This window comes from Oncorhynchus kisutch, linkage group LG20 (genome assembly GCF_002021735.2).
Source record: "Oncorhynchus kisutch isolate 150728-3 linkage group LG20, Okis_V2, whole genome shotgun sequence".
NCBI lineage: Eukaryota > Metazoa > Chordata > Actinopteri > Salmoniformes > Salmonidae > Oncorhynchus > Oncorhynchus kisutch.
In genome coordinates, this window is record NC_034193.2 from 1,326,489 (window position 1) to 1,351,546 (window position 25,058).

General features: G+C 48.9%; 1 protein-coding gene across 1 annotated transcript in view; it reads left to right on the forward strand.

The window, feature by feature from the left end:
* The window catches only part of lyst (lysosomal trafficking regulator), a 256,589-nt gene that overhangs the window by 45,567 nt on the left and 185,964 nt on the right, over window positions 1-25,058 (forward strand). The window contains 7 exon segments of the mRNA XM_031799602.1: window positions 6,470-6,560; window positions 12,871-13,415; window positions 13,670-13,843; window positions 16,231-16,331; window positions 16,449-16,605; window positions 17,989-18,144; window positions 18,385-19,376. Of these exon segments, the coding sequence (XP_031655462.1) occupies window positions 6,470-6,560; window positions 12,871-13,415; window positions 13,670-13,843; window positions 16,231-16,331; window positions 16,449-16,605; window positions 17,989-18,144; window positions 18,385-19,376 (2,216 nt within the window).

Sequence of the window (25,058 nt, forward strand, 5' to 3'; positions counted from 1 at the left end):
ATGCGCTGCAGGATTTTAATCCATGACGGTGTAGTGTGTTACTAATGGTTTTCTTTGAGACTGTTGTCCCAGCTCTCTTCAGGTCATTGACCAGGTCCTGGCGTTTAGTTCTAGGCTGATCCCTCACCTTCCTCATGATCATTGATGCCCCACGAGGTGAGATCTTGCATGAAGCCCCAGACCGAGGGTGATGGACAGTCATCTTGAACTTCTTCCATTTTCTAATAATTGCGCCAACAGTTGTTGCCTTCTCACCAAGCTGCTTGCCTATTGTCCTGTAGCCCATCCCAGCCTTGTGCAGGTCTACAATTTGATCCTTGATGTCCTTACACAGCTCTCTGGTCTTGGCCATTGTGGAGAGGTTGGAGTCTGTTTGATTGAGTGTGTGGACAGGTGTCTTTTATACAGGTAACGAGTTCAAACAGGTGCAGTTAATACAGGTAATGAGTGGAGAACAGGAGGGCTTCTTAAAGAAAAACTAACAGGTCTGTGAGAGCCGGAATTCTTACTGGTTGGTAGGTGATCAAATACTTATGTCATGCAATAAAATGCTAATTAATTACTTAAAAATCATACAATGTGATTTTCTGGATCTTTGTTTTAGATTCCATCTCTTACAGTTGAAATGTACATATGATACAAATGACAGACCTCTAAATGCTTTGTAAGTAGGAAAACCTGCAAATTCGTCAGGTTATCAAATACTTGTTCTCCCCACTGTACGTACAACGAACACAATTGCATTTTATTGATGGCGTGATGAGATCCTAAGGCCCATTGTCGTACCATTCATCCTCTCCCATCACCTCATGTTTCAGCATGATAATGCACAGCTCCATGTCACAAGGATCTGTACACAATTCCTGGAAGCTGTAAATGTCACAGTTCTTGTCCCAGCCTGCGTACTCACCAGACATGTCACACATTGAGCATGTTTGGGATGCTCTGGATCAATGTGTACGACAGCGTGTTCCAGTTCTCTGATCCACATACTTTTTTATTTGTATTTCTTTAAGATACAGTGCCTTCCGAAAGTATTCGGCCCCCTTGAACTTTGCGACCTTTTGCCACATTTCAGGCTTCAAACATAAAGATATAAAACTGTATTTCTTTGTGAAGAATCAACAACAAGTGGGACACAATCATGAAGTGGAATGACATTTATTGGATATTTCAAACTTTTTTAACAAATCAAAAACTGAAAAATTGGGCGTGCAAAATTATTCAGCCCCCTTAAGTTAATACTTTGTAGCGCCACCTTTTGCTGCGATTACAGCTGTAAGTCGCTTGGGGTATGTCGCTATCAGTTTTGCACATCGAGAGACTGACTTTTTTTCCCATTCCTCCTTGCAAAACAGCTCGAGCTCAGTGAGGTTGGATGGAGAGCATTTGTGAACAGCAGTTTTCAGTTCTTTCCACAGATTATCGATTGGATTCAGGTCTGGACTTTGACTTGGCCATTCTAACACCTGGATATGTTTATTTTTGAACCATTCCATTGTATATTTTGCTTTATGTTTTGGATCATTGTCTTGTTGGAAGACAAATCTCCGTCCCAGTCTCAGGTCTTTTGCAGACTCCATCAGGTTTTCTTCCAGAATGGTCCTGTATTTGGCTCCATCCATCTTCCCATCAATTTTAACCATCTTCCCTGTCCCTGCTGTAGAAAAGCAGGCCCAAACCATGATGCTGCCACCACCATGTTTGACAGTGGGGATGGTGTGTTCAGGGTCATGAGCTGTGTTGCTTTTACGCCAAACATAACGTTTTGCATTGTTGCCAAAAAGTTCCATTTTGGTTTCATCTGACCAGAGCACCTTCTTCCACATGTTTGGTGTGTCTCCCAGGTGGCTTGTGGCAAACTTTAAACAACACTTTTTATGGATATCTTTAAGAAATGGCTTTCTTCTTGCCACTCTTCCATAAAAGCCAGATTTGTGCAAAAAACGACTTATTGTTGTCCTATGGACAGAGTCTCCCACCTCAGCTGTAGATCTCTGCAGTTCATCGAGTGATCATGGGCCTCTTGGCTGCATCTCTGATCAGTCTTCTCCTTGTATGAGCTGAAAGTTTAGAGGGACGGCCAGGACTTGGTAGATTTGCAGTGGTCTGATACTCCTTCCATTTCAATATTATCGCTTGCACAGTGCTCCTTGGGATGTTTAAAGCTTGGGAAATCTTTTTGTATCCAAATCCGGCTTTAAACTTCTTCACAACAGTATCTCGGACCTGCCTGGTGTGTTCCTTGTTCTTCATGATGCTCTCTGCGCTTTTAACGGACCTCTGAGACTATCACAGTGCAGGTGCATTTATACAGAGACTTGATTACACACAGGTGGATTGTATTTATCATCATTAGTCATTTAGGTCAACATTGGATCATTCAGAGATCCTCACTGAACTTCTGGAGAGAGTTTGCTGCACTGAAAGTAAAGGGGGCTGAATAATTTTGCATGCCCAATTTTGTAGTTTTTGATTTGTTAAAGTTTGAAATATCCAATAAATGTCGTTCCACTTCATGATTGTGTCCCACTTGTTGTTGATTCTTCACAAAAAAATACAGTTTTATATCTTTATGTTTGAAGCCTGAAATGTGGCAAAAGGTCGCAAAGTTCAAGGGGGCCGAATACTTTCGGAAGGCACTGTATCTGTTACCAAAAGATGCATGTCTGTATTCCCAGTCATGTCTCTACCCCTCTGTCTCTGTCTCGATCTGTTACTGATCAAGGAGACAGCTCGTCTCTGTATCGATCTGTTACTGATCAGGGAGACAGCTCGCCTCTGTATCGATCTGTTACTGATCAGGGAGACGGCTTGTCTCTGTATCGATCTGTTACTGATCAGGGAGACGGCTCGTCCCTGTATCGATCTGTTACTGATCAGGGAGACGGCTCGTCCCTGTATCGATCTGTTACTGATCAGGGATACAGCTCGTCTCTGTATCGATCTGTTACTGACAAGGGAGACGGCTTGTCTCTGTATCGATCTGTTACTGATCAGGGAGACAGCTTGCCTCTGTCTCTACTAGCTTTCTGGATTCATGTGCTGCACAGAGCTTTGCACCGCATCCTAAATGGAACCCTATACCTTACATAGTGCACTACTGTCGACCAGAGCCCTATTCCCTATATAGTGCACTACTTTAGACCAGACCCCTATTCCCTATATAGTGCACTACTTTAGACCAGACCCCTATACCCTATATAGTGCACTACTTTAGACCAGAGGCCTATTCCCTATATAGTGCACTACTTTAGACCAGAGCCCTGTTCCCTATATAGTGCACTACTTTAAACCAGAGCCCTATTCCCTATATAGTGCACTACTTTAAACCAAGCCCTATTCCCTATATAGTGCACTACTTTAAACCAAGCCCTATTCCCTGTATAGTGCACTACTTTAAACCAGAGCCCTATTCCCTATATAGTACACTACTTTAGACCAGAGCCCTATTCCCTATATAGTACACTACTTTAGACCAGAGCCCTATGGCACCCTATACCTTATATAGTGCACTATTTTAGACCAGACCCCTATACCATATATAGTGCACTATTTTAGACCAGAGCCCTCGTAGGGGGGACGTACACTTAGTCTTATTTGGTTTTAATTCACACGTTAAGGCACTGCATTCTCTCTCCCTGATGAGGAATGCTCTGGTCGTGGGTCCCAGAGGAGTAGAGAAGATATTTAGAGAGAGGCTGTCATGCACACACCACATATCCCAAGCCACGCAGTACATAGTCACACACAGTAGGCTCTTACTGGCAGGAGGACACAGTCTAACTGACAGGGGTAAATCAAGGAGAACCAAGTAGGACACCCCATACCAGTCCCTCCTTGCACCTACTCTACTTACTGCTGCCCTGCAAGCATCAACGGCTGCCCTGCACCTACTCTACTTCCGGCTGCCCTGAAAGCATCAACGGCTGCCCTGCACGTACCTACTGCTGCCCTGCAAGTACCTACTGCGTCCCTACAAGTACCTACTGCTGCCCTGCAAGCATCAATGGCTGCCCTGCACCTACTCTACTTCCGGCTGCCCTGAAAGCATCAACGGCTGCCCTGCACGTACCTACTGCTGCCCTGCAAGTACCTACTGCGTCCCTACAAGTACCTACTGCTGCCCTGCAAGCATCAATGGCTGCCCTGCACCTACTCTACTTCCGGCTGCCCTGAAAGCATCAACGGCTGCCCTGCACGTACCTACTGCTGCCCTGCAAGTACCTACTGCGTCCCTACAAGTACCTACTGCTGCCCTACAAGTACCTACTGCTGCCCTGCAAGCATCAATGGCTGCCCTGCACCTACTCTACTTCCGGCTTCCCTGAAAGCATCAACGGCTGCCCTGCACGTTCCTACTGCTACCCTGCAAGTACCTACTGTGGCCCTACAAGTACCTACTGCGGCCCTACAAGTACCTACTGCGGCCCTACAAGTACCTACTGCTGCCCTGCAAGCATCAACGGCTGCCCTGCACCTACTCTACTTCCGGCTGCCCTGCAAGCATCAACGGCTGCCCTGCACGTACCTACTGCGGTCCTACAAGTACCTACTGCGGCCCTACAAGTACCTACTGCTGCCCTGCAAGTACCTACTGCTGCCTTGCGAGTACCTACTGCTGCCCTGCGAGTACCTACTGCTACCCTGCGAGTACCTACTGCTACCCTACAAGTACCTACTGCTGCCCTACAAGTACCTACTGCTGCCCTACAAGTACCTACTGCTGCCCTACAAGTACCTACTGCGGCCCTACAAGTACCTACTGCGGCCCTACAAGTACCTACTGCGGCCCTACAAGTACCTACTTATCTACTGCCCTGCAAGTACCTACTGCTGCCCTGCAAGTACCTACTGCTGCCCTGCGAGTACCTACTGCTGCCTTGCGAGTACCTACTGCTGCCCTGCACGTACCTACTGCGGCCCTACAAGTACCTACTTATCTACTGCCCTGCAAGTACCTACTGCTGCCCTGCAAGTACCTACTGCTGCCCTGCGAGTACCTACTGCTGCCTTGCGAGTACCTACTGCTGCCCTGCACGTACCTACTGCGGCCCTACAAGTACCTACTGCGGCCCTACAAGTACCTACTGCTGCCCTGCGAGTACCTACTGCTGCCCTGCGAGTACCTACTGCTGCCCTGCGAGTACCTACTGCTGCCCTGCGAGTACCTACTGCTGCCCTGCGAGTACCTACTGCTGCCCTGCGAGTACCTACTGCTGCCCTGCGAGTACCTACTGCTGCCCTGCGAGTACCTACTGCTGCCCTGCGAGTACCTACTGCTGCCCTGCGAGCACCTACTGCTGCCCTGCGAGTACCTACTGCTGCCCTGCGAGTACCTACTGCTGCCCTGCGAGTACCTACTGCTGCCCTGCGAGTACCTACTGCTGCCCTGCGAGTACCTACTGCTGCCCTGCGAGTACCTACTGCTGCCCTGCGAGTACCTACTGCTGCCTTGCGAGTACCTACTGCTGCCCTGCGAGCACCTACTGCTGCCCTGCGAGCACCTACTGCTGCCCTGCGAGTACCTACTGCTGCCCTGCGAGTACCTACTGCTGCCCTGCGAGTACCTACTGCTGCCCTGCGAGAGTACCTACTGCGGCCCTGCGAGAGTACCTACTGCGGCCCTGCGAGAGTACCTACTGCGGCCCTGCGAGAGTACCTACTGCGGCCCTACCCTGGATGGTTAAAGCCTGATTTCTACATTACACAAATGCGCGTGTGCCTTATGCGAAATGGCAATCCTGCATAGTTGCATCATTTTACACTTTTTGGGGCATCACACAGTTGCGTGCTTTTGCTACGCAAATATGCAAAACGGCCATTTTGCATAGCTACCTGGGTTCTGGTGTTGCGTACTGGCTTGGGATATGAATTAGGTTGAACTCTTTATGTAAACCTGCTGCTCTCTCTACTGCCACAGGAAGATACCTGTTCAGCAGGAGGAAGCATTTTCATGTCCAGCCTCAACTTCTCTCTGGTTCCATGGCCAGTGGATGTCCTCTGCTTTCCTCCAGGGTTGCTTGTGCTGGATGTCCTGAGTGAACATGAGGACATACAAGTAGAGAGAGAATTTCCTAGAAAGTCTCTCTCATTCTGCCCGGACCTATACAGTCATTTGTCTGGACTGTTAGTGGGATGGTGTGATATTACTTCAGAAGGTGTGAACAGAGAGCGAGAGAGAAGTAGAATCTTCTAGCTAACTAAGACTGTCTGTATGTCTGTCCCTGTATGAGCTGACATGTAGAGAGAGAGAGCGAGAGGGGGAGAGAGAGAGAGAGAGAGAGAGAGAGAGAGAGAGAGAGAGAATATTCTAGCTAACCGAGACACTCTCCCAGTAGGAGCTGACCTGTAGAGAGAGAGAGAGAGAGAGAGAATATTCTAGCTAACCGAGACTCTCTCCCTGTAGAAACTGACCTGTAGAGAGAGAGAGAGAATATTCTAGCTAACCGAGACACTCTCTCTGTAGGAGCTGACCTGTCGAGAGGAGCTGCTAACCCTGCTGCTGTCTCTACTGCCACTGGTCTGGAAGATACCTGTTCAGGAGGAGAAGGCCCCAGGTAGGTCCTCCACACTACACACCTTCATCACTAACACACACCGCCTTCACAGTGTACACCTGCTACCTGTAAAACACCAGGTAGGTCCTCCACACTACACACCTTCATCACTAACACACACCGCCTTCACAGTGTACACCTGATACCTGTAAAACACCAGGTAGGTCCTCCACACTACACACCTTCATCACTAACACACACCGCCTTCACAGTGTACACCTGCTACCTGTAAAACACCAGGTAGGTCCTCCACACTACACACCTTCATCACTAACACACACAGCCTTCAGTGTACACCTGCTACCTGTAAAACACCAGGTAAAACCAACCTAACTACCTAAACTACTGTTGACTTCGTCTGCCATGTGTCCTAACACACACATCTATACAACTGTAACAAAACTACTGTTGACTTCGTCTGCCGTGTGTCCTAATACAACCCAGGAGTGGATGGATTGATGGATATTGTAGCTGTAAACATTGACGTATTCTAGTTTAAGAGAGCAGTGAGTTATATAGAACAACAACAGTTATACAACCCAACAGTGAGTGGTTGGATGGATGGATGGTTGGATGGATGGTTGGATGGATGGTTGGATAGATGGTTGCCTACTGGAGCTGTGGATGGATGGTTTCCTAATAGAGCTGTGGATGGATGGTTGGATGGATGGATGGTTGGATGGATGGTTGGATAGATGGTTGCCTACTGGAGCTGTGGATGGATGGTTTCCTAATAGAGCTGTGGATGGATGGTTGGATGGATGGTTGCCTACTGGAGCTGTGGATGGATGGTTTCCTAATAGAGCTGTGGATGGATGGATGGATGGTTGCCTACTGGAACTGTGGATGGATGGTTGCCTAATAGAGCTGTGGATGGATGGATGGTTGCCTACTGGAGCTGTGGATGGATGGTTAGATGGGTGGTTGCCTACTGGAGCTGTGGATGGATGGTTGCCTACTGGAGCTGTGGATGAATGGTTGCCTACTGGAGCTGTGGATGTATGAATGGTTGCCTACTGGAGCTGTGGATGTATGTATGGTTGCCTACTGGAGCTGTGGATGGATGGATGGTTGCCTACTGGAGCTGTGGATGGATGGATGGTTGCCTACTGGAGCTGATGATGGATGGATGGTTGCCTACTAGAGCTGTGGATGGATGGATGCCTACTGGAGCTGATAATGGATGGATGGATGGATAGATGGATGCCTACTGGAGCTGTGGATGGATGGATGGATGGATGGATGACTACTGGAGCTGTGGATGGATGGATGACTACTGGAGCTGTGGATGGATGGATGCCTACTGGAGCTGAGGATGGATGGATGGATAGATGGATGCCTACTGGAGCTGTGGATGGATGGATAGATGGATGCATACTGGAGCTGAGGATAGATGGATGCCTATTAGAGCTGTGGATGGATGGATGCATACTGGAGCTGTGGATGGATGGATGGATGCCTACTGGAGCTGTGGATGGATGGATGGATGCATACTGGAGCTGAGGATGGATGGATGCCTATTGGAGCTGTGGATGGATGGATGCCTACTGGAGCTGTGGATGGATGGATGCCTACTGGAGCTGTGGATGGATGGATGCCTACTGGAGCTGTGGATGGATAGATGGATGCCTACTGGAGCTGAGGATGGATGGATGGATGCCTACTGGAGCTGAGGATGGATGGATAGATGGATGCCTACTGGAGCTGAGGATGGATGGATAGATGGATGCCTACTGGAGCTGAGGATGGATGGATAGATGGATGCCTACTGGAGCTGTGGATGGATGGATGCCTACTGGAACTCAGGATGGATAGATGGATGCCTACTGGAGCTGTGGATGGATGGATGGATAGATGGATGCCTACTGGAGCTGTGGATGGATGTATGCCTACTAGAGCTGTGGCTGGATGGATAGATGGATGCCTACTGGAGCTGTGGATGGATGGATGGATAGATGGATGCCTACTGGAGCTGTGGAGGGATGGATGGATGCCTACTGGAGCTGTGGATGGATGGATGGATGCCTACTGGAGCTGTGGATGGATGGATGCCTACTGAAGCTGATTGACCTCAGGGTGACTGGGGTATTTAGTGCCGTCCTGCTAATCTCTTTTAACATGCTCCTCATACATAGTTGTCTTATTAGCTTCTGTTATATTAGTTCAGCACACCGCCTCGATTAATAGTTGATATACATACATTATTTTATGAGATGTAAACTCCTCTAGAAATATGAGGCAGAGAATAATTAGTTGGAGCTCGGTAAGGAAGGGGAAGATATAGTCTTGAACAATGACGTCCATCACACTTAGTACTGAAGTGACAACTACAGAGCCTTCAGGAAGTATTCACACATGTTGTTTTACAGCCTTTATTTAAAATGGATTAAATGGACTTGTTTTTGTCACTGGCCCACCCACAATACCACATGTCAAAGTGAATTATGTTTTTGAAAGTTTTCCAAATGAAAAGTTGAAATGTCTTCAGTCAGTAATTATTGAACCCCTTTGTTATGGTAAACCTAAATATGTTGAGTAAAATTTTTAAAAACAAGTTAAGAAGTCCCATAATAAATTGCATGGGCAATATTGGTGTTTAACATGATTTTTGAACAACTACCTCATCTCTGTATCCCACACACAATTATCTGTCCCTCAGTCGAGCTGTGAATTTCAAACACCGATTCAACCACAAAGACCAGGGAGGTTTTCCAGGGTCTCGCAAAGAAGGGCACCGATTGGAGAAAAAAAATATAATAAAAAAACTATAAAAACAGACATTGAATATCCCTTTGAGGTAAAGTTACGACACTTTGGATGGTGTATCAATACACCTAGTCACTGCAAAGATACAGGCGTCAGTTGACGGAGAGGAAGGAAACTGCTCAGGGATTTTAACCATGAGGCCTTTTTTTTTTTTTTTACCTTAACTAGGCAAGTCAGGTAAGAACAAATTCTTATTTTCAATGACGGCCCTAGGAACTGTGGGTTAACTGCCTGTTCAGGGGCAGAACGACAGATTTGTACCTTGTCTGCTCGGGGGTTTGAACTTGCAACCTTCCGGTTACTAGTCCAACGCTCTAACCACTAGGCTACCCTGCCGCCACTGGTGACTTTAAAACAGTTACAGAGTGTAATAGTTGTGATAAGAGAGAACTGAGGATGGATCAACAACATTGTAGTTACTCCACAATACTAACCTAAAGGACAGAGTTTAATAGCTGTGATAAGAGAGAACTGAGGATGGATCAACAACATTGTAGTTACTCCACAATACTAACCTAAAGGACAGAGTTTAATAGCTGTGATAAGAGAGAACTGAGGATGGATCAACAACATAGTAGTTACTCCACAATACTAACCTAAAGGACATAGTTTAATAGCTGTGATAAGAGAGAACTGAGGATGGATCAACAACATTGTAGTTACTCCACAATACTAACCTAAAGGACAGAGTTTAATAGCTGTGATAAGAGAGAACTGAGGATGGATCAACAACATTGTAGTTACTCCACAATACTAACCTAAAGGACAGAGTTTAATAGCTGTGATAAGAGAGAACTGAGGATGGATCAACAACATTGTAGTTACTCCACAATACTAACCTAAAGGACATAGTTTAATAGTTGTGATAAGAGAGAACTGAGGATGGATCAACAACATTGTAGTTACTACACAATACTAACCTAAAGGACAGAGTTTAATAGTTGTGATAAGAGAGAACTGAGGATGGATCAACAACATTGTAGTTACTCCACAATACTAACCTAAAGGACAGAGTTTAATAGTTGTGATAAGAGAGAACTGAGGATGGATCAACAACATTGTAGTTACTCCACAATACTAACCTAAAGGACAGAGTTTAATAGCTGTGATAAGAGAGAACTGAGGATGGATCAACAACATTGTAGTTACTCCACAATACTAACCTAAAGGACAGAGTTTAATAGCTGTGATAAGAGAGAACTGAGGATGGATCAACAACATTGTAGTTACTCTACAATACTAACCTAAAGGACAGAGTTTAATAGCTGTGATAAGAGAGAACTGAGGATGGATCAACAACATTGTAGTTACTCCACAATACTAACCTAAAGGACAGAGTTTAATAGCTGTGATAAGAGAGAACTGAGGATGGATCAACAACATAGTAGTTACTCCACAATACTAACCTAAAGGACAGAGTTTAATAGCTGTGATAAGAGAGAACTGAGGATGGATCAACAACATAGTAGTTACTCCACAATACTAACCTAAAGGACAGAGTTTAATAGCTGTGATAAGAGAGAACTGAGGATGGATCAACAACATTGTAGTTACTACACAATACTAACCTAAAGGACAGAGTTTAATAGCTGTGATAAGAGAGAACTGAGGATGGATCAACAACATTGTAGTTACTCCACAATACTAACCTAAAGGACAGAGTTTAATAGCTGTGATAAGAGAGGACTGAGGATGGATCAACAACATTGTAGTTACTCCACAATACTAACCTAAAGGACAGAGTGAAAAGAAGGAAGCCTGTACAGAATACAAATATTCCAAAATATGCATCCTGCTTGCAACAAGGCACTAAAGTAAAACTGTTGAAAATGTGTCAAAGAAATGAACCTTTTGTCCTGAATACAAAGAGACTGAGGTGGTAAACTCCTCAATGCCATTGGATGAATCCAGGAACATATTCCAGTTTGTGCAGTACAGTCCTGTAGCTTAGCATCTGCTTCATCTGACCTTACATGTTGATCTAGTCACTGGTACTTCCTGCTTTAGTTTTTTCAGGAGGACAGAATAAGGTCAGATTTGCCAAATGGAGGGTGAGGAAGAGTTTTATGCGTCTGTGTGTGGAGTAAAGGTGGTCTCTAGGTTTTTTCCATCTGGTTGCACATGTGACATTCTGTTTACGGAGCATTTTGTGTAGATCATTGACAGAAAATGACAAATCAATTTGAATCCCACTTTCACACCACCAAAGTGCTGAAAAAGTCAAGGGGTGTGGATACTTTCTGAAGGCCGTGTCTACATGGTGTTATGCTTAGCATTGAAGAATGTGCTAGAAGTAGACGACTGGTGAACTGTACCGTAGGCGCTTTTCTGTTGTTGCTTCAAAGCCTGTTATTGATTTTTGACAAATTAAAGTAATTGATCGTCTGTAGTGTGTCAACACCTTGTCTCTAAGGTTGTTAATCAGGTAACATTGGAATCGCTACAGACCTTTACAGACTGGAGCTATCAATCCCTACAGACCTTTACAGACTGGAGCTGTCAATCCCTACAGACCTTTACAGACTGGAGCTGTCAATCCCTACAGACCTTTACAGACTGGAGCTGTCAATCCCTACAGACCTTTACAGACTGGAGCTGTCAATCCCTACAGACCTTTACAGACTGGAGCTGTCAATCCCTACAGACCTTTACAGACTGGAGCTGTCAATCCCTACAGACCTTTACAGACTGGAGCTGTCAATCCCTACAGACCTTTACAGACTGGAGCTGTCAATCCCTACAGACCTTTACAGACTGGAGCTGTCAATCCCTACAGACCTTTACAGACTGGAGCTGTCAATCCCTACAGACCTTTACAGACTGGAGCTGTCAATCCCTATAGACTGGAGCTGTCAATCCCTATAGACTGGAGCTGTCAATCCCTATAGACTGGAGCTGTCAATCCCTATAGACTGGAGCTGTCAATCCCTATAGACTGGAGCTGTCAATCCCTATAGACTGGAGCTGTCAATCCCTATAGACTGGAGCTGTCAATCCCTACAGACTGGAGCTGTCAATCCCTACAGACTGGAGCTGTCAATCCCTACAGACTGGAGCTGTCAATCCCTACAGACTGGAGCTGTCAATCCCTACAGACTGGAGCTGTCAATCCCTACAGACCATTAGACTGTTGCCAGACTTCACCCTGCCTTACAGTTGTTTCTGTGTTGCCTGATTTCACCCTGCCTTACAGTTGTTTCTGTGTTGCCAGATTTCACCCTGCCTTACAGTCGTTTCTGTGTTGCCAGATTTCACCCTGCCTTACAGTCGTTTCTGTGTTGCCAGATTTCACCCTGCCTTACAGTTGTTTCTGTGTTGCCAGATTTCACCCTGCCTTACAGTTGTTTCTGTGTTGCCAGATTTCACCCTGCCTTACAGTTGTTTCTGTGTTGCCAGATTTCACCCTGCCTTACAGTTGTTTCTGTGTTGCCAGATTTCACCCTGCCTTACAGTTGTTTCTGTGTTGCCAGATTTCACCCTGCCTTACAGTTGTTTCTGTGTTGCCAGATTTCACCCTGCCTTACAGTTGTTTCTGTGTTGCCAGATTTCACCCTGCTGTCTCTGCTGGAAGTGTTCTTGAGCCGGGAGGTGAATGCCGCCCCCCAGAGGGCGGGGAAAGACCAGAAGACCGGTGCGTTGCACTCTGAGAAGCAGTCCCGCGGTGGCAGCAGCAGCAGCTCCACCTGGAAGGTCCTGCGTCGCTCTCGCCGCACCGCTCAGCGCTACTCCGTAAGGGATGCTCGTCGCTCCCAGCTCTCCACCTCTGACTCAGACGCCAACTCTGACAACAAGGCCGGCGCCGGTGGCACCGGTGGAGTGCGTAGTCGACGTTCTCGCGGTTCTACGATCCGTGTGAGCTGCCAGCATCACCGTTCGGAGGCTCCCTTGTTACCCTCGCCTCCTGTCCCCCCTCCCGAAAAGACCATGGCTTCGCCTTTCCCGCTCTACCCCCAACCTCGGTCGCTGGGGGGATCCCAGACCACCCTGGACACAGAGACCCTGACTGATCCAGCTGCCATGTCCATATTCAACAGGATGGAGAACTCTCCCTTCGACCTCTGTCATGTTCTGCTCTCGCTCCTGGAAAAGGTATTTTTTTAAATTGTGTTGAATGTAAAGTGCCCGGTGCACAGCCTTGTCAGCCTCAAGCTGTCCATTCTTAATACAACCCGGACCACAATGAAAATAGGTTGGTAGACTTAGTGTTTTTAATACTAAATCATGGTAAATGTACTGTTGTTCTGAAGTGGTTGCATTCTCTCTATATATGTATTTTAAATATGACCCCCCCCCCAAAAAAAAATAAATAATAATAATTCATTAATTTAAATGTTTTTTTCAAGGTGTGTAAATTTGACATGAGCATCAACCACAACCCGGGTCTGGCTGTCAGTGTGGTGCCGACCCTCACTGAGATCCTTACCGAGTTTGGAGACTGTTGTGGTCCGGGGGGAGGAGGAGAGGGGGTGGAGGAGCTGGCTGGAGGCTGGACAGAGGAACCCATCGCCCTGGTCCAGGTACACCTTTTTCATTACATTTGTCTTTATTGAATATAATAATTAAATACTTAATGTCAATGCTTTAATAGGTCTTTTACACATTGTGCTGTACTTACTATTGACATTGTGTTGTCATTGCAGTGGGATGTTTTGTCATTGTAGTGGGATGTTTTGTCATTGTGGTGGGATGTTTTGTCATTGTGGTGGGATGTGTTGTCATTGTGGTGTGGGATGTTTTGTCATTGTGGTGGGATGTTTTGTCATTGTGGTGGGATGTGTTGCCATTGTGGTGGGATGTGTTGTCATTGTGGTGGGATGTGTTGTCATTGTGGTGGGATGTGTTGTCATTGTGGTGGGATGTGTTGACATTGTGGTGGGATGTGTTGTCATTGTGGTGGGATGTGTTGTCATTGTGGTGGGATGTGTTGTCATTGTAGTGGGATGTTTTGTCATTGTGGTGGGATGTGTTGTCATTGTAGTGGGATGTTTTGTCATTGTGGTGGGATGTGTTGTCATTGTGGTGGGATGTGTTGTCATTGTAGTGGGATGTGTTGTCATTGTGGTGGGATGTGTTGTCATTGTAGTGGGATGTTTTGTCATTGTGGTGGGATGTGTTGTCATTGTAGTGGGATGTTTTGTCATTGTGGTGGGATGTGTTGTCATTGTAGTGGGATGTTTTGTCATTGTGGTGGGATGTTTTGTCATTGTAGTGGGATGTTTTGACATTGTGGTGGGATGTTTTGTCATTGTAGTGTGGGATGTTTTGTCATTGTAGTGTGGGATGTTTTGTCATTGTAGTGTGGGATGTTTTGACATTGTGGTGGGATGTGTTGTCATTGTGGTGGGATGTGTTGTCATTGTGGTGGGATGTGTTGTCATTGTGGTGGGATGTGTTGTCATTGTGGTGGGATGTTTTGTCATTGTGGTGGGATGTGTTGCCATTGTGGTGGGATGTGTTGTCATTGTATTGGGATGTTTTGTCATTGTGGTGGGATGTGTTGCCATTGTGGTGGGATGTGTTGTCATTGTATTGGGATGTGTTGTCATTGTGGTGGGATGTGTTGCCATTGTGGTGGGATGTGTTGTCATTGTGGTGGGATGTTTTGTCATTGTGGTGGGATGTGTTGCCATTGTGGTGGGATGTGTTGTCATTGTGGTGGGATGTGTTGCCATTGTGGTGGGATGTGTTGTCATTGTGGTGGGATGTGTTGTCATTGTGGTGGGATGTGTTGACATTGTGGTGGGATGTGTTGTCATTGTGGTGGGATGTGTTGACATTGTGGTGGGATGTGTTGTCATTGTGGTGGGATGTGTTGTCATTGTATTGGGATGTGTTGTCATTGTATTGGGATGTGTTGTCATTGTGGTGGGATGTGTTGTCATTGTATTGGGATGTGTTGTCATTGTATTGGGATGTGTTGTCATTGTGGTGGGATGTGTTGTCATTGTGGTGGGATGTTTTGTCATTGTGGTGGGATGTGTTGTCATTGTGGTGGGATGTGTTGTCATTGTGGTGGGATGTGTTGACATTGTGGTGGGATGTTTTGTCATTGTGGTGGGATGTGTTGTCATTGTGGTGGGATGTGTTGTCATTGTGGTGGGATGTGTTGACATTGTGGTGGGATGTGTTGACATTGTGGTGGGATGTGTTGACATTGTGGTGGGATGTGTTGTCATTGTGGTGGGATGTGTTGTCATTGTGGTGGGATGTGTTGTCATTGTGGTGGGATGTGTTGTCATTGTGGTGGGATGTGTTGTCATTGTGGTGGGATGTGTTGTCATTGTGGTGGGATGTTTTGTCATTGTGGTGGGATGTGTTGTCATTGTGGTGGGATGTGTTGTCATTGTATTGGGATGTGTTGTCATTGTGGTGGGATGTGTTGTCATTGTGGTGGGATGTGTTGTCATTGTATTGGGATGTGTTGTCATTGTGGTGGGATGTGTTGTCATTGTGGTGGGATGTGTTGTCATTGTATTGGGATGTGTTGTCATTGTGGTGGGATGTGTTGTCATTGTGGTGGGATGTGTTGTCATTGTATTGGGATGTGTTGTCATTGTATTGGGATGTGTTGTCATTGTGGTGGGATAGTTTGTAATGTTGCAAGTATTGTTTTTTTGTACTATGCCTGTAAGTATGACCATGAGTGATGGACATTAAGATAGTCCACATTAGCCCCAGGCTTGTATTTTCAGACCAGGCTAGTAGGGAATATGCCAAACTAGCCCAAAAGTAATCTGAAGTATGGCATACATTTTGGACTCTTGGGTATTGGAACATCATCCAGGCTAGTAGAGAAAATGTGATCTACCAGCCTGACTGGTCGGTGCCCATAATCCTTAACTCCCATACCCGAGTACGACTAGCTAATTGATAATAAAGATCAGTCTGATCCGTCTCTTCTCAGAGGATGCTGCTAAGGACCATCCTCCACCTGATGTCAGTCGACGTGGGTCAGAGTGAGGATCTACCAGACAGCCTGCGACGCAGCCTGACCGACCTGCTCAGGTACGTAGCCAAGAGGTTAGAGAACACAACCGGCAGCCAGACGGTTGCTGGCTCTAAACTGGGAACCGAACTAAACTGGCAGCTGAAACCATTGTACAACCTGTCTATTGTATTCAGAGCCACGCTGAAGATCAGGTCCTGCCTCGAGAGACAGGTTGACCCATTCGCTCCCAGAACCAAGAAGACCCTGCAGGAGGTGCAGGAGGACTTCTCTTTCTCCCGCTGGAGGCACCGCTCCCTGCTGTTACCTGAGCTGCTGGAGGGGGTACTGCAGGTAGGGACTGTTGTGTCCTACATGGCACCCTATTCCCTACATAGAGCACTACTTTAGACCAGAGCACTATTCCCTATATAGTGCACCACTTTAGAATATACATGGCTGTGACTACCTCTTGGGAGGTAATACAGTCGGCATTTGATTGTGAGGTATTCTAGGTAGGGTGAACAAAAGGACTTGAGTTTGTGTATGTCACAATCACAGTAGTTAATCATGAAACATACACTACCGCCTTTCTTCTTCCCGGAGAGTACTTAATTCCTGTCTGCGCGCAATGTACTGAGAACCCAGCTGGCTGGATGGATGGGGACAGTATATCCAGAGAGTTCTTCATTCCTGTCTGCGCAATGTACTGAGAACCCAGCTGGCTGGATGGATGGGGACAGTATATCCAGAGTTCTTCATTCCTGTCTGCGCAATGTACTGAGAACCCAGCTGGCTGGATGGATGGGGACAGTATATCCAGAGAGTTCTTCATTCCTGTCTGCGCAATGTACTGAGAACCCAGCTGGCTGGATGGATGGGGACAGTATATCCAGAGTTCTTCATTCCTGTCTGCGCAATGTACTGAGAACCCAGCTGGCTGGATGGATGGGGACAGTATATCCCGAGAGAGCCATGTTCCAGTGAAACAGTGTATGTTACAATCCCTTATGTTTCTCTGGAAGGGGATCCTCGCCCTGAGCTCGTCTACTTTATTGTCCAGAGACTGAACATTAGAGTAATAAAGTCGGAAGCGGTGGACGGTGTGCGTGCCTCCTGAGTCGGACTAGAAGTCCACTCCGAATACCTCTTCTCTGTCAGCGTCTTGGAGCAGCCTCTGGGATAAGTTCAATTGCCCTGGGGGGTACGAACAAAGGATCCCAATTTGGGAAAATCGTAATGCTCGTGAGTTACCGCCACGCTGATATCCAAAAGCTGTTTCCTGCTGTATGTAGTAACACAGAAAACATGTAATGTAAGAAATTACACACAACAAAACGAAATACTGCACCGTTGCTTAGGAGCTAGAAGAGCTGCCATGTCTGTCTGCGCCAACTTGGCGCTGGGTTTGGAGAGTCGCTCCTCCAAAGTCTCTCTACACAATTTGAGAGAAATAACTGTTTTGTGCGTATGGATTATTTTTTATTTTTTTCCAGCTCATGAAACATGGGACCAACCCTTTGTGTTGTGTTTTATATTTCTGTTCAGTTTAATAGAAATAAGAGGTCCAAGAATAGATCCCTGTAGAACACCACATTATTAATCTATTGTAATCCAGGGGTGGCTAGGGTGGTCTGGTTAAAGTAGTGAACTATTTTGTGAATCCGGTACCATTTGCTGATGTACGATCATTTTTGTATTTCTTAAACCGTTCTATTATTCTAATGGGATGTCCAGGTGCTGTTGGGGTGTCTCCATGCCTCGGCCCCCAATCCCTTCTTCTTCAGTCAAGCTCTAGAGCTGCTTCATGAGTTCATCCAGCATCGCGGCCTGGAGCTGTTTGAGGTCACCGTTCTGAGGCTAGAAGGGCTGGGCCGCGCCCGGGACTCTGAGGTTTGATTGATAGATTTATTTACTAGATCAATGGAGGCTAGCTTCCCAGACACAGATTAAGGCTAGTCTTGGACTAAAAATAGATTATCCACTGAGCTTGCATTTTAGTCCATCACTTGGCTTAATTTGTGTCTGGTGAATTTGGCTCGCAGAGTTGAGTACAACGATACACACATAAAAATGTATCATGGATTAAAAACACAAAGTCGTCAAACTAATTTCCGTTATGTTCCAACTCAGGTGGGGGGTGAGGCAGCAGATCGTCTAAAAGGACTCATCTCCGGCGTCCTAAAGATCATCAGCTCCGTGAAGACCGCTAAGTCAGAGCAACTGCACCAGTCCGTCTGCGCCCGCCGTCGCCACCGCCGCTGTGAATACTCTCACTTCCTGCATCATCACCGCGACCTCTCCGGACTCCCCGTCTCTGCTTTCAAACAGGCCGCCCGCCGTAACCCCTTCGAAGAGACCGAGGGGAAGGAGGGGTTGGATGACGTGGTGCGTTACCCAGAGAGGTGCTGTTGCCTGGCAGCCTGTGCCCACCAGTGTCTCCGTCTGCTCCAGCGCCTGTCCTCCAGTGGGCCAGCGGTGCTCCAGGTCCTAGCTGGGGTCCAGGCTGCGGGGATCTGCTGCTGTATGGACCCTCGGTCTGTAGTCGGCCCTCTCCTCCACGCCTTCCAGGCCCCAGGGCTCCGCTCCTACCAGTCCCACATCCTCTCTGTCCTCTCCCGGCTGATCCTGGATCAGTTAGGTGGCGGCCAGCCCTCTGAGAAAGCTAAGCTAGCCTCCTGTAACATCTGTACTCTGGACAGCAGTCAGCTGCCGGGCCTGGAGGAGACGCTCCAGCAGGGGGAGGTCGGAGTGTCGTCCCCCACTTTGAGCTACCGTTCCCATGGTATCCTCCCCAGCGGAGGGGGAGCAGAGGATATGCTGTGGAAGTGGGAGGCCCTGGAGGCGTACCAGGGGCTGGTGTTCGGGGAGGACCAGGCACTCAGCCAACAGGTCGCGGGACACATGTGTCACTTGATGTTGAGAGGGAACGCTGTGGTCCAATGGCAGCTCTACACTCACATCTTCAACCCTGTACTGCAGAGGGGGGTGGAGCTAGTGCATCATGCCCAACAACTGGGTGTGTCTACAGCGTGTAGCCAGGTGTGCTCCTACCACGTCCAGTGTCTACCTGTAGAGGTGTTACTGGTCTACCTGCAGACACTACCAACCCTGCTCAAGTCCAGGTGAGGACGGTGGTGTCTTTACCTTCTTTACTTCTCTGTCTTGTCCCCTCCTCCAGTCGCCTCCCGTCCCTCTCTCCTGCCCCCTTTTCCTCCGGTCCCTCTCTCCTGACCCCTTCTCCTCCCTCCTCTCCCCTTCTCCTCCCGTCCCTCTCTCCTAACCCCTTCTCCTCCCGTCCCTCTCTCCTGCCCCCTTCTCCTCCCGTCCCTCTCTCCTGCCCCCTTCTCCTCCCGTCCCTCTCTCCTGCCCCCTTCTCCTCCCGTCCCTCTCTCCTGCCCCCTGCTCCTCCCGTCCCTCTCTCCTGCCCCCTTCTCCTCCCGTCCCTCTCTACTGCCCCCTTCTCCTCCCGTCCCTCTCTCCTGCCCCCTTCTCCTCCCGTTCCTCTCTCCTGGCCCCTCCTCCTCCCGTCCCTCTCTCCTGCCCCCTCTCCTCCCGTTCCTCTCTCCTGGCCCCTCCTCCTCCCGTCCCTCTCTCCTGCCCCCTCCTCCTCCCGTCCCTCTCTCCTGCCCCCTTCTCCTCCCGTCCCTCTCTCCTGCCCCCTTCTCCTCCCGTCCCTCTCTCCTGGCCCCTCCTCCTCCCGTCCCTCTCTCCTGCCCCCTTCTCCTGGCCCCTTCTCCTCCTGTCCCTCTCTCCTGCCCCCTTCTCCTCCTGTCCCTCTCTCCTGCCCCCTTCTCCTCCTGTCTCTCTCTCCTGCCCCCTTCTCCTCCCGTCCCTCCCTCCTGCCCCCTTCTCCTCCCGTCCCTCCCTCCTGCCCCCGTCCCTCCCTCCTGCCCCCTTCTCCTGGCCCCTTCTCCTCCCGTCCCTCCATCCTGCCCCCTTCTCCTCCCGTCCCTCCTCCTGCCCCCTTCTCCTGGCCCCTTCTCCTCCCCCCTTCTCCTCCCATTCCTTCTGGCTGTGTCCGTAAATGTTCCTAGCTGTCAAATCCTTCCTTTTGTCCTTGTTTCCTTATTTCCTTACAAAGGTCATTGGAGGATTTGACGGCTAATAGATAGAAAGAGGCGAAGCGAGTCAAAATCTGTCATGGCAGATTTATCAGACTTGGCCTTAACCTAACCAATTGAAGAGTGGTATGGGGGGGGGTCAATGAAACTGTGTGTTATGGGGGGGGTCAATGAAACTGTGTGGTATTGGGGGGTGGGGGGGGGTCAATGAAACAGTGTGGTATGGGGGGGGTCAATGAAACAGTGTGGTATGGGGGGGGGGGGTCAATGAAACAGTGTGGTATGGGGGGGGTCAATGAAACAGTGTGGTATGGGGGGGGTCAATGAAACAGTGTGGTATGGGGGGGTTATGAAACAATGTGGTATGGGGGGGTCAATGAAACAGTGTGGTATGGGGGGGTCAATGAAACAGTGTGGTATGGGGGGGTTATGAAACAATGTGGTATGGGGGGGGCAATGGAACAATGTGGTATGGGGGGGGGCAATGGAACAATGTGGTATGGGGGGGGCAATGGAACAATGTGGTATGGGGGGGGCAATGGAACAATGTGGTATGGGGGGGGCAATGGAACAGTGTGGTATGGGGGGGTCAATGAAACAGTGTTGTATGTGGGGGTCAATGAAACACTGTGGTATGGGGGGGGTCAATGAAACAGTGTGGTATGGGGGGGGGGGTCAATGAAACAGTGTGGTATGGGGGGGGGTCAATGAAACAGTGTGGTATGGGGGGGGGGGGGGGTCAATGAAAACAGTGTGGTATGGGGTGGTCAATGAAACTGTGTGCTATGGGGGGGTTCAATGAAACAGTGTGGTATGGGGGGGGTCAATGGAACAGTGTGGTATGGGGGGGTCAATGAAACAGTGTGGTATGGGGGGGGTTATGAAAGTGTGCTATGGGGGCGTCAATGAAACAGTGTGGTATGGGGGGGTCAATGAAACAGTGTGGTATGGTGGGGTCAATGAAACAGTGTGGTATTGGGGGGTCAATGAAACAGTGTGGTATTGGGGGGGGTCAATGAAACAGTGTGGTATGGGGGGGGGGGGGGGTCAATGAAACAGTGTGGTATTGGGGGGGGGGGTCAATGAAACAGTGTGGTATGGGGGGGGGGGGGGTCAATGAAACAGTGTGGTATGGGGGGGTCAATGAAACAGTGTGGTATGGAGGGGATCAATGGAACAGTGGTATGGGGGGGGGGGGTTAATGAAACAGTGTGGTATGGGGGGGATCAATGGAACAGTGTGGTATGGGGGGGTCAATGAAACAGTGTGGTATGGGGGGGTCAATGAAACAGTGTGGTATGGGGGGGGGTCAATGAAACAGTGTGGTATGGAGGGGGGTCAATGAAAACAGTGTGGTATGGGGGGGTCAATGAAACTGTGTGCTATGGGGGGGTTCAATGAAACAGTGTGGTATGGGGGGGTCAATGGAACAGTGTGCTATGGGGGCGTCAATGAAACAGTGTGGTATGGGGGGGGTCAATGAAACAGTGTGGTATGGTGGGGTCAATGAAACAGTGTGGTATTGGGGGGTCAATGAAACAGTGTGGTATGGGGGGGTCAATGAAACAGTGTGGTATGGAGGGGATCAATGGAACAGTGGTATGGGGGGGGGGTTAATGAAACAGTGTGGTATGGGGGGGATATAATGGAACAGTGGTATGGGGGGGTCAATGAAACAGTGTGGTATGGGGGGGGGTTATGAAACAGTGTGGTATGGGGGGGGGGGGGTCAATGAAACAGTGTGGTATGGTGGGGGGTCAATGTAACAGTGTGGTATTGGGGGGGGGGGGGGGGGTCAATGAAACAGTGTGGTATGGGGGGGGGGTCAATGAAACAGTGTGGTATGGGGGGGGGTCAATGAAACAGTGTGTTATGGGGGGGGTCAATGAAACAGTGTGGTATGGTGGGGGGGGTTATGAAACAGTGTGGTATGGGGGGGTCAATGAAACAGTGTGGTATGGGGGGGTTAGGAAACAGTGTGGTATGGGGGGGGGTTATGAAACAGTGTGGTATGGGGGGGTCAATGGAACAGTGTGGTATGGGGGGGTCAATGAAACAGTGTGGTATGGGGGGGGTTATTGAAACAGTGTGGTATGGGGGGGTCAATGAAACTGTGTGCTATGGGGGGGTTCAATGAAACAGTGTGGTATGGGGGGGTCAATGGAACAGTGTGGTATGGGGGGGTCAATGAAACTGTGCTATGGGGGGGTTCAATGAAACAGTGTGGTATGGGGGGGGTCATATGGAACAGTGTGGTATGGGGGGGTCAATGAAACAGTGTGGTATGGGGGGGGGTTATGAAAGTGTGCTATGGGGGCGTCAATGAAACAGTGTGGTATGGGGGGGTCAATGAAACAGTGTGGTATGGTGGGGTCAATGAAACAGTGTGGTATTGGGGGGTCAATGAAACAGTGTGGTATTGGGGGGGGTCAATGAAACAGTGTGGTATGGGGGGGGGGGGGTCAATGAAACAGTGTGGTATGGGGGGGGGGGTCAATGAAACAGTGTGGTATGGGGGGGTCAATGAAACAGTGTGGTATGGAGGGGATCAATGGAACAGTGGTATGGGGGGGGGGGGGGGGGGGTTAATGAAACAGTGTAGTATGGGGGGGATCAATGGAACAGTGTGGTATGGGGTGGGTCAATGAAACAGTGTGGTATGGGGGGGTCAATGAAACAGTGTGGTATGGGGGGGGTCAATGAAACAGTGTGGTATGGAGGGGGGTCAATGTAACCGTGTGGTATTGGGGGGGGGGGTCAATGAAACAGTGTGGTATGGGGGGGGGGGTCAATGAACAGTGTGGTATGGGGGGGGGTCAATGAAACAGTGTGGTATGGGGGGGGTCAATGAAACAGTGTGGTATGGGGGGGGTCAATGAAACAGTGTGGTATGGGGGGGTTATGAAACAATGTGGTATGGGGGGGGTCAATGAAACAGTGTGGTATTGGGGGGGGTCAATGAAACAGTGTGGTATGGGGGGGTCAATGAAACAGTGTGGTATGGGGGGGGGTCAATGAAACAGTGTGGTATGGAGGGGGGTCAATGAAAACAGTGTGGTATGGGGGGGTCAATGAAACTGTGTGCTATGGGGGGGTTCAATGAAACAGTGTGGTATGGGGGGGGGGTTATGAAAGTGTGCTATGGGGGCGTCAATGAAACAGTGTGGTATGGGGGGGGTCAATGAAACAGTGTGGTATGGTGGGGTCAATGAAACAGTGTGGTATTGGGGGGTCAATGAAACAGTGTGGTATTGGGGGGGGGGGGGGGGGGTCAATGAAACAGTGTGGTATTGGGGGGGGGTCAATGAAACAGTGTGGTATGGGGGGGGGGGTCAATGAAACAGTGTGGTATTGGGGGGGGGTCAATGAAACAGTGTGGTATGGGGGGGGTCAATGAAACAGTGTGGTATGGGGGGGTCAATGAAACAGTGTGGTATGGAGGGGATCAATGGAACAGTGGTATGGGGGGGGGGGTTAATGAAACAGTGTGGTATGGGGGGGATCAATGGAACAGTGGTATGGGGGGGGTCAATGAAACAGTGTGGTATGGGGGGGGGGGTTATGAAACAGTGTGGTATGGGGGGGGGTCAATGAAACAGTGTGGTATGGTGGGGGTCAATGTAACAGTGTGGTATTGGGGGGGGGGTCAATGAAACAGTGTGGTATGGGGGGGGGTCAATGAAACAGTGTGGTATGGGGGGGGTCAATGAAACAGTGTGGTATGGGGGGGTCAATGAAACAGTGTGGTATGGGGGGGGGTCAATGAAACAGTGTGGTATGGGGGGGTTATGAAACAATGTGGTATGGGGGGGGTCAATGAAACAGTGTGGTATGGGGGGGGTCAATGAAACAGTGTGGTATTGGGGGGGGTCAATGAAACAGTGTGGTATGGGGGGGTTATGAAACAATGTGGTATGGGGGGGCAATGGAACAATGTGGTATGGGGGGGGGGGGCAATGGAACAATGTGGTATGGGGGGGGTCAATGAAACAGTGTGGTATGTGGGGGTCAATGAAACAGTGTGGTATGGGGGGGTCAATGAAACAGTGTGGTATGGGGGGGTCAATGAAACAGTGTGGTATGGTGGGGGGGGGTTATGAAACAGTGTGGTATGGGGGGGTCAATGAAACAGTGTGGTATGGGGGGTTATGAAACAGTGTGGTATGGGGGGGTCAATGAAACAGTGTGGTATGGGGGGGTTATGAAACAGTGTGGTATGGGGGGGGTTATGAAACAGTGTGGTATGGGGGGGCAATGAAACAATGTGGTATGGGGGGGGGCAATGGAACAGTGTGGTATGGGGGGGGGTCAATGAAACTGTGTGGTATGGGGGGGTCAATGAAACAGTGTGGTATGTGGGGGTCAATGGAACAGTGTGGTATGGGGGGGGGTCAATGAAACTGTGTGGTATGGGGGGGGTCAATGAAACAGTGTGTTATGGGGGGGTCAATGAAACAGTGTGGTATGGTGGGGGGGGGGGGTTATGAAACAGTGTGGTATGGAGGGGATCAATGGAACAGTGGTATGGGGGGGGGGTTAATGAAACAGTGTGGTATGGGGGGGATCAATGGAACAGTGGTATGGGGGGGGGGGTCAATGAAACAGTGTGGTATGGGGGGGTTATGAAACAGTGTGGGTTGGGGGGGGGTCAATGAAACAGTGTGGTATGGGGGGGGGGGGGGTCAATGAAAGTGTGGTATGGGGGGGGTCAATAGAACAGTGTGGTATGGGGGGGGGGGGGTC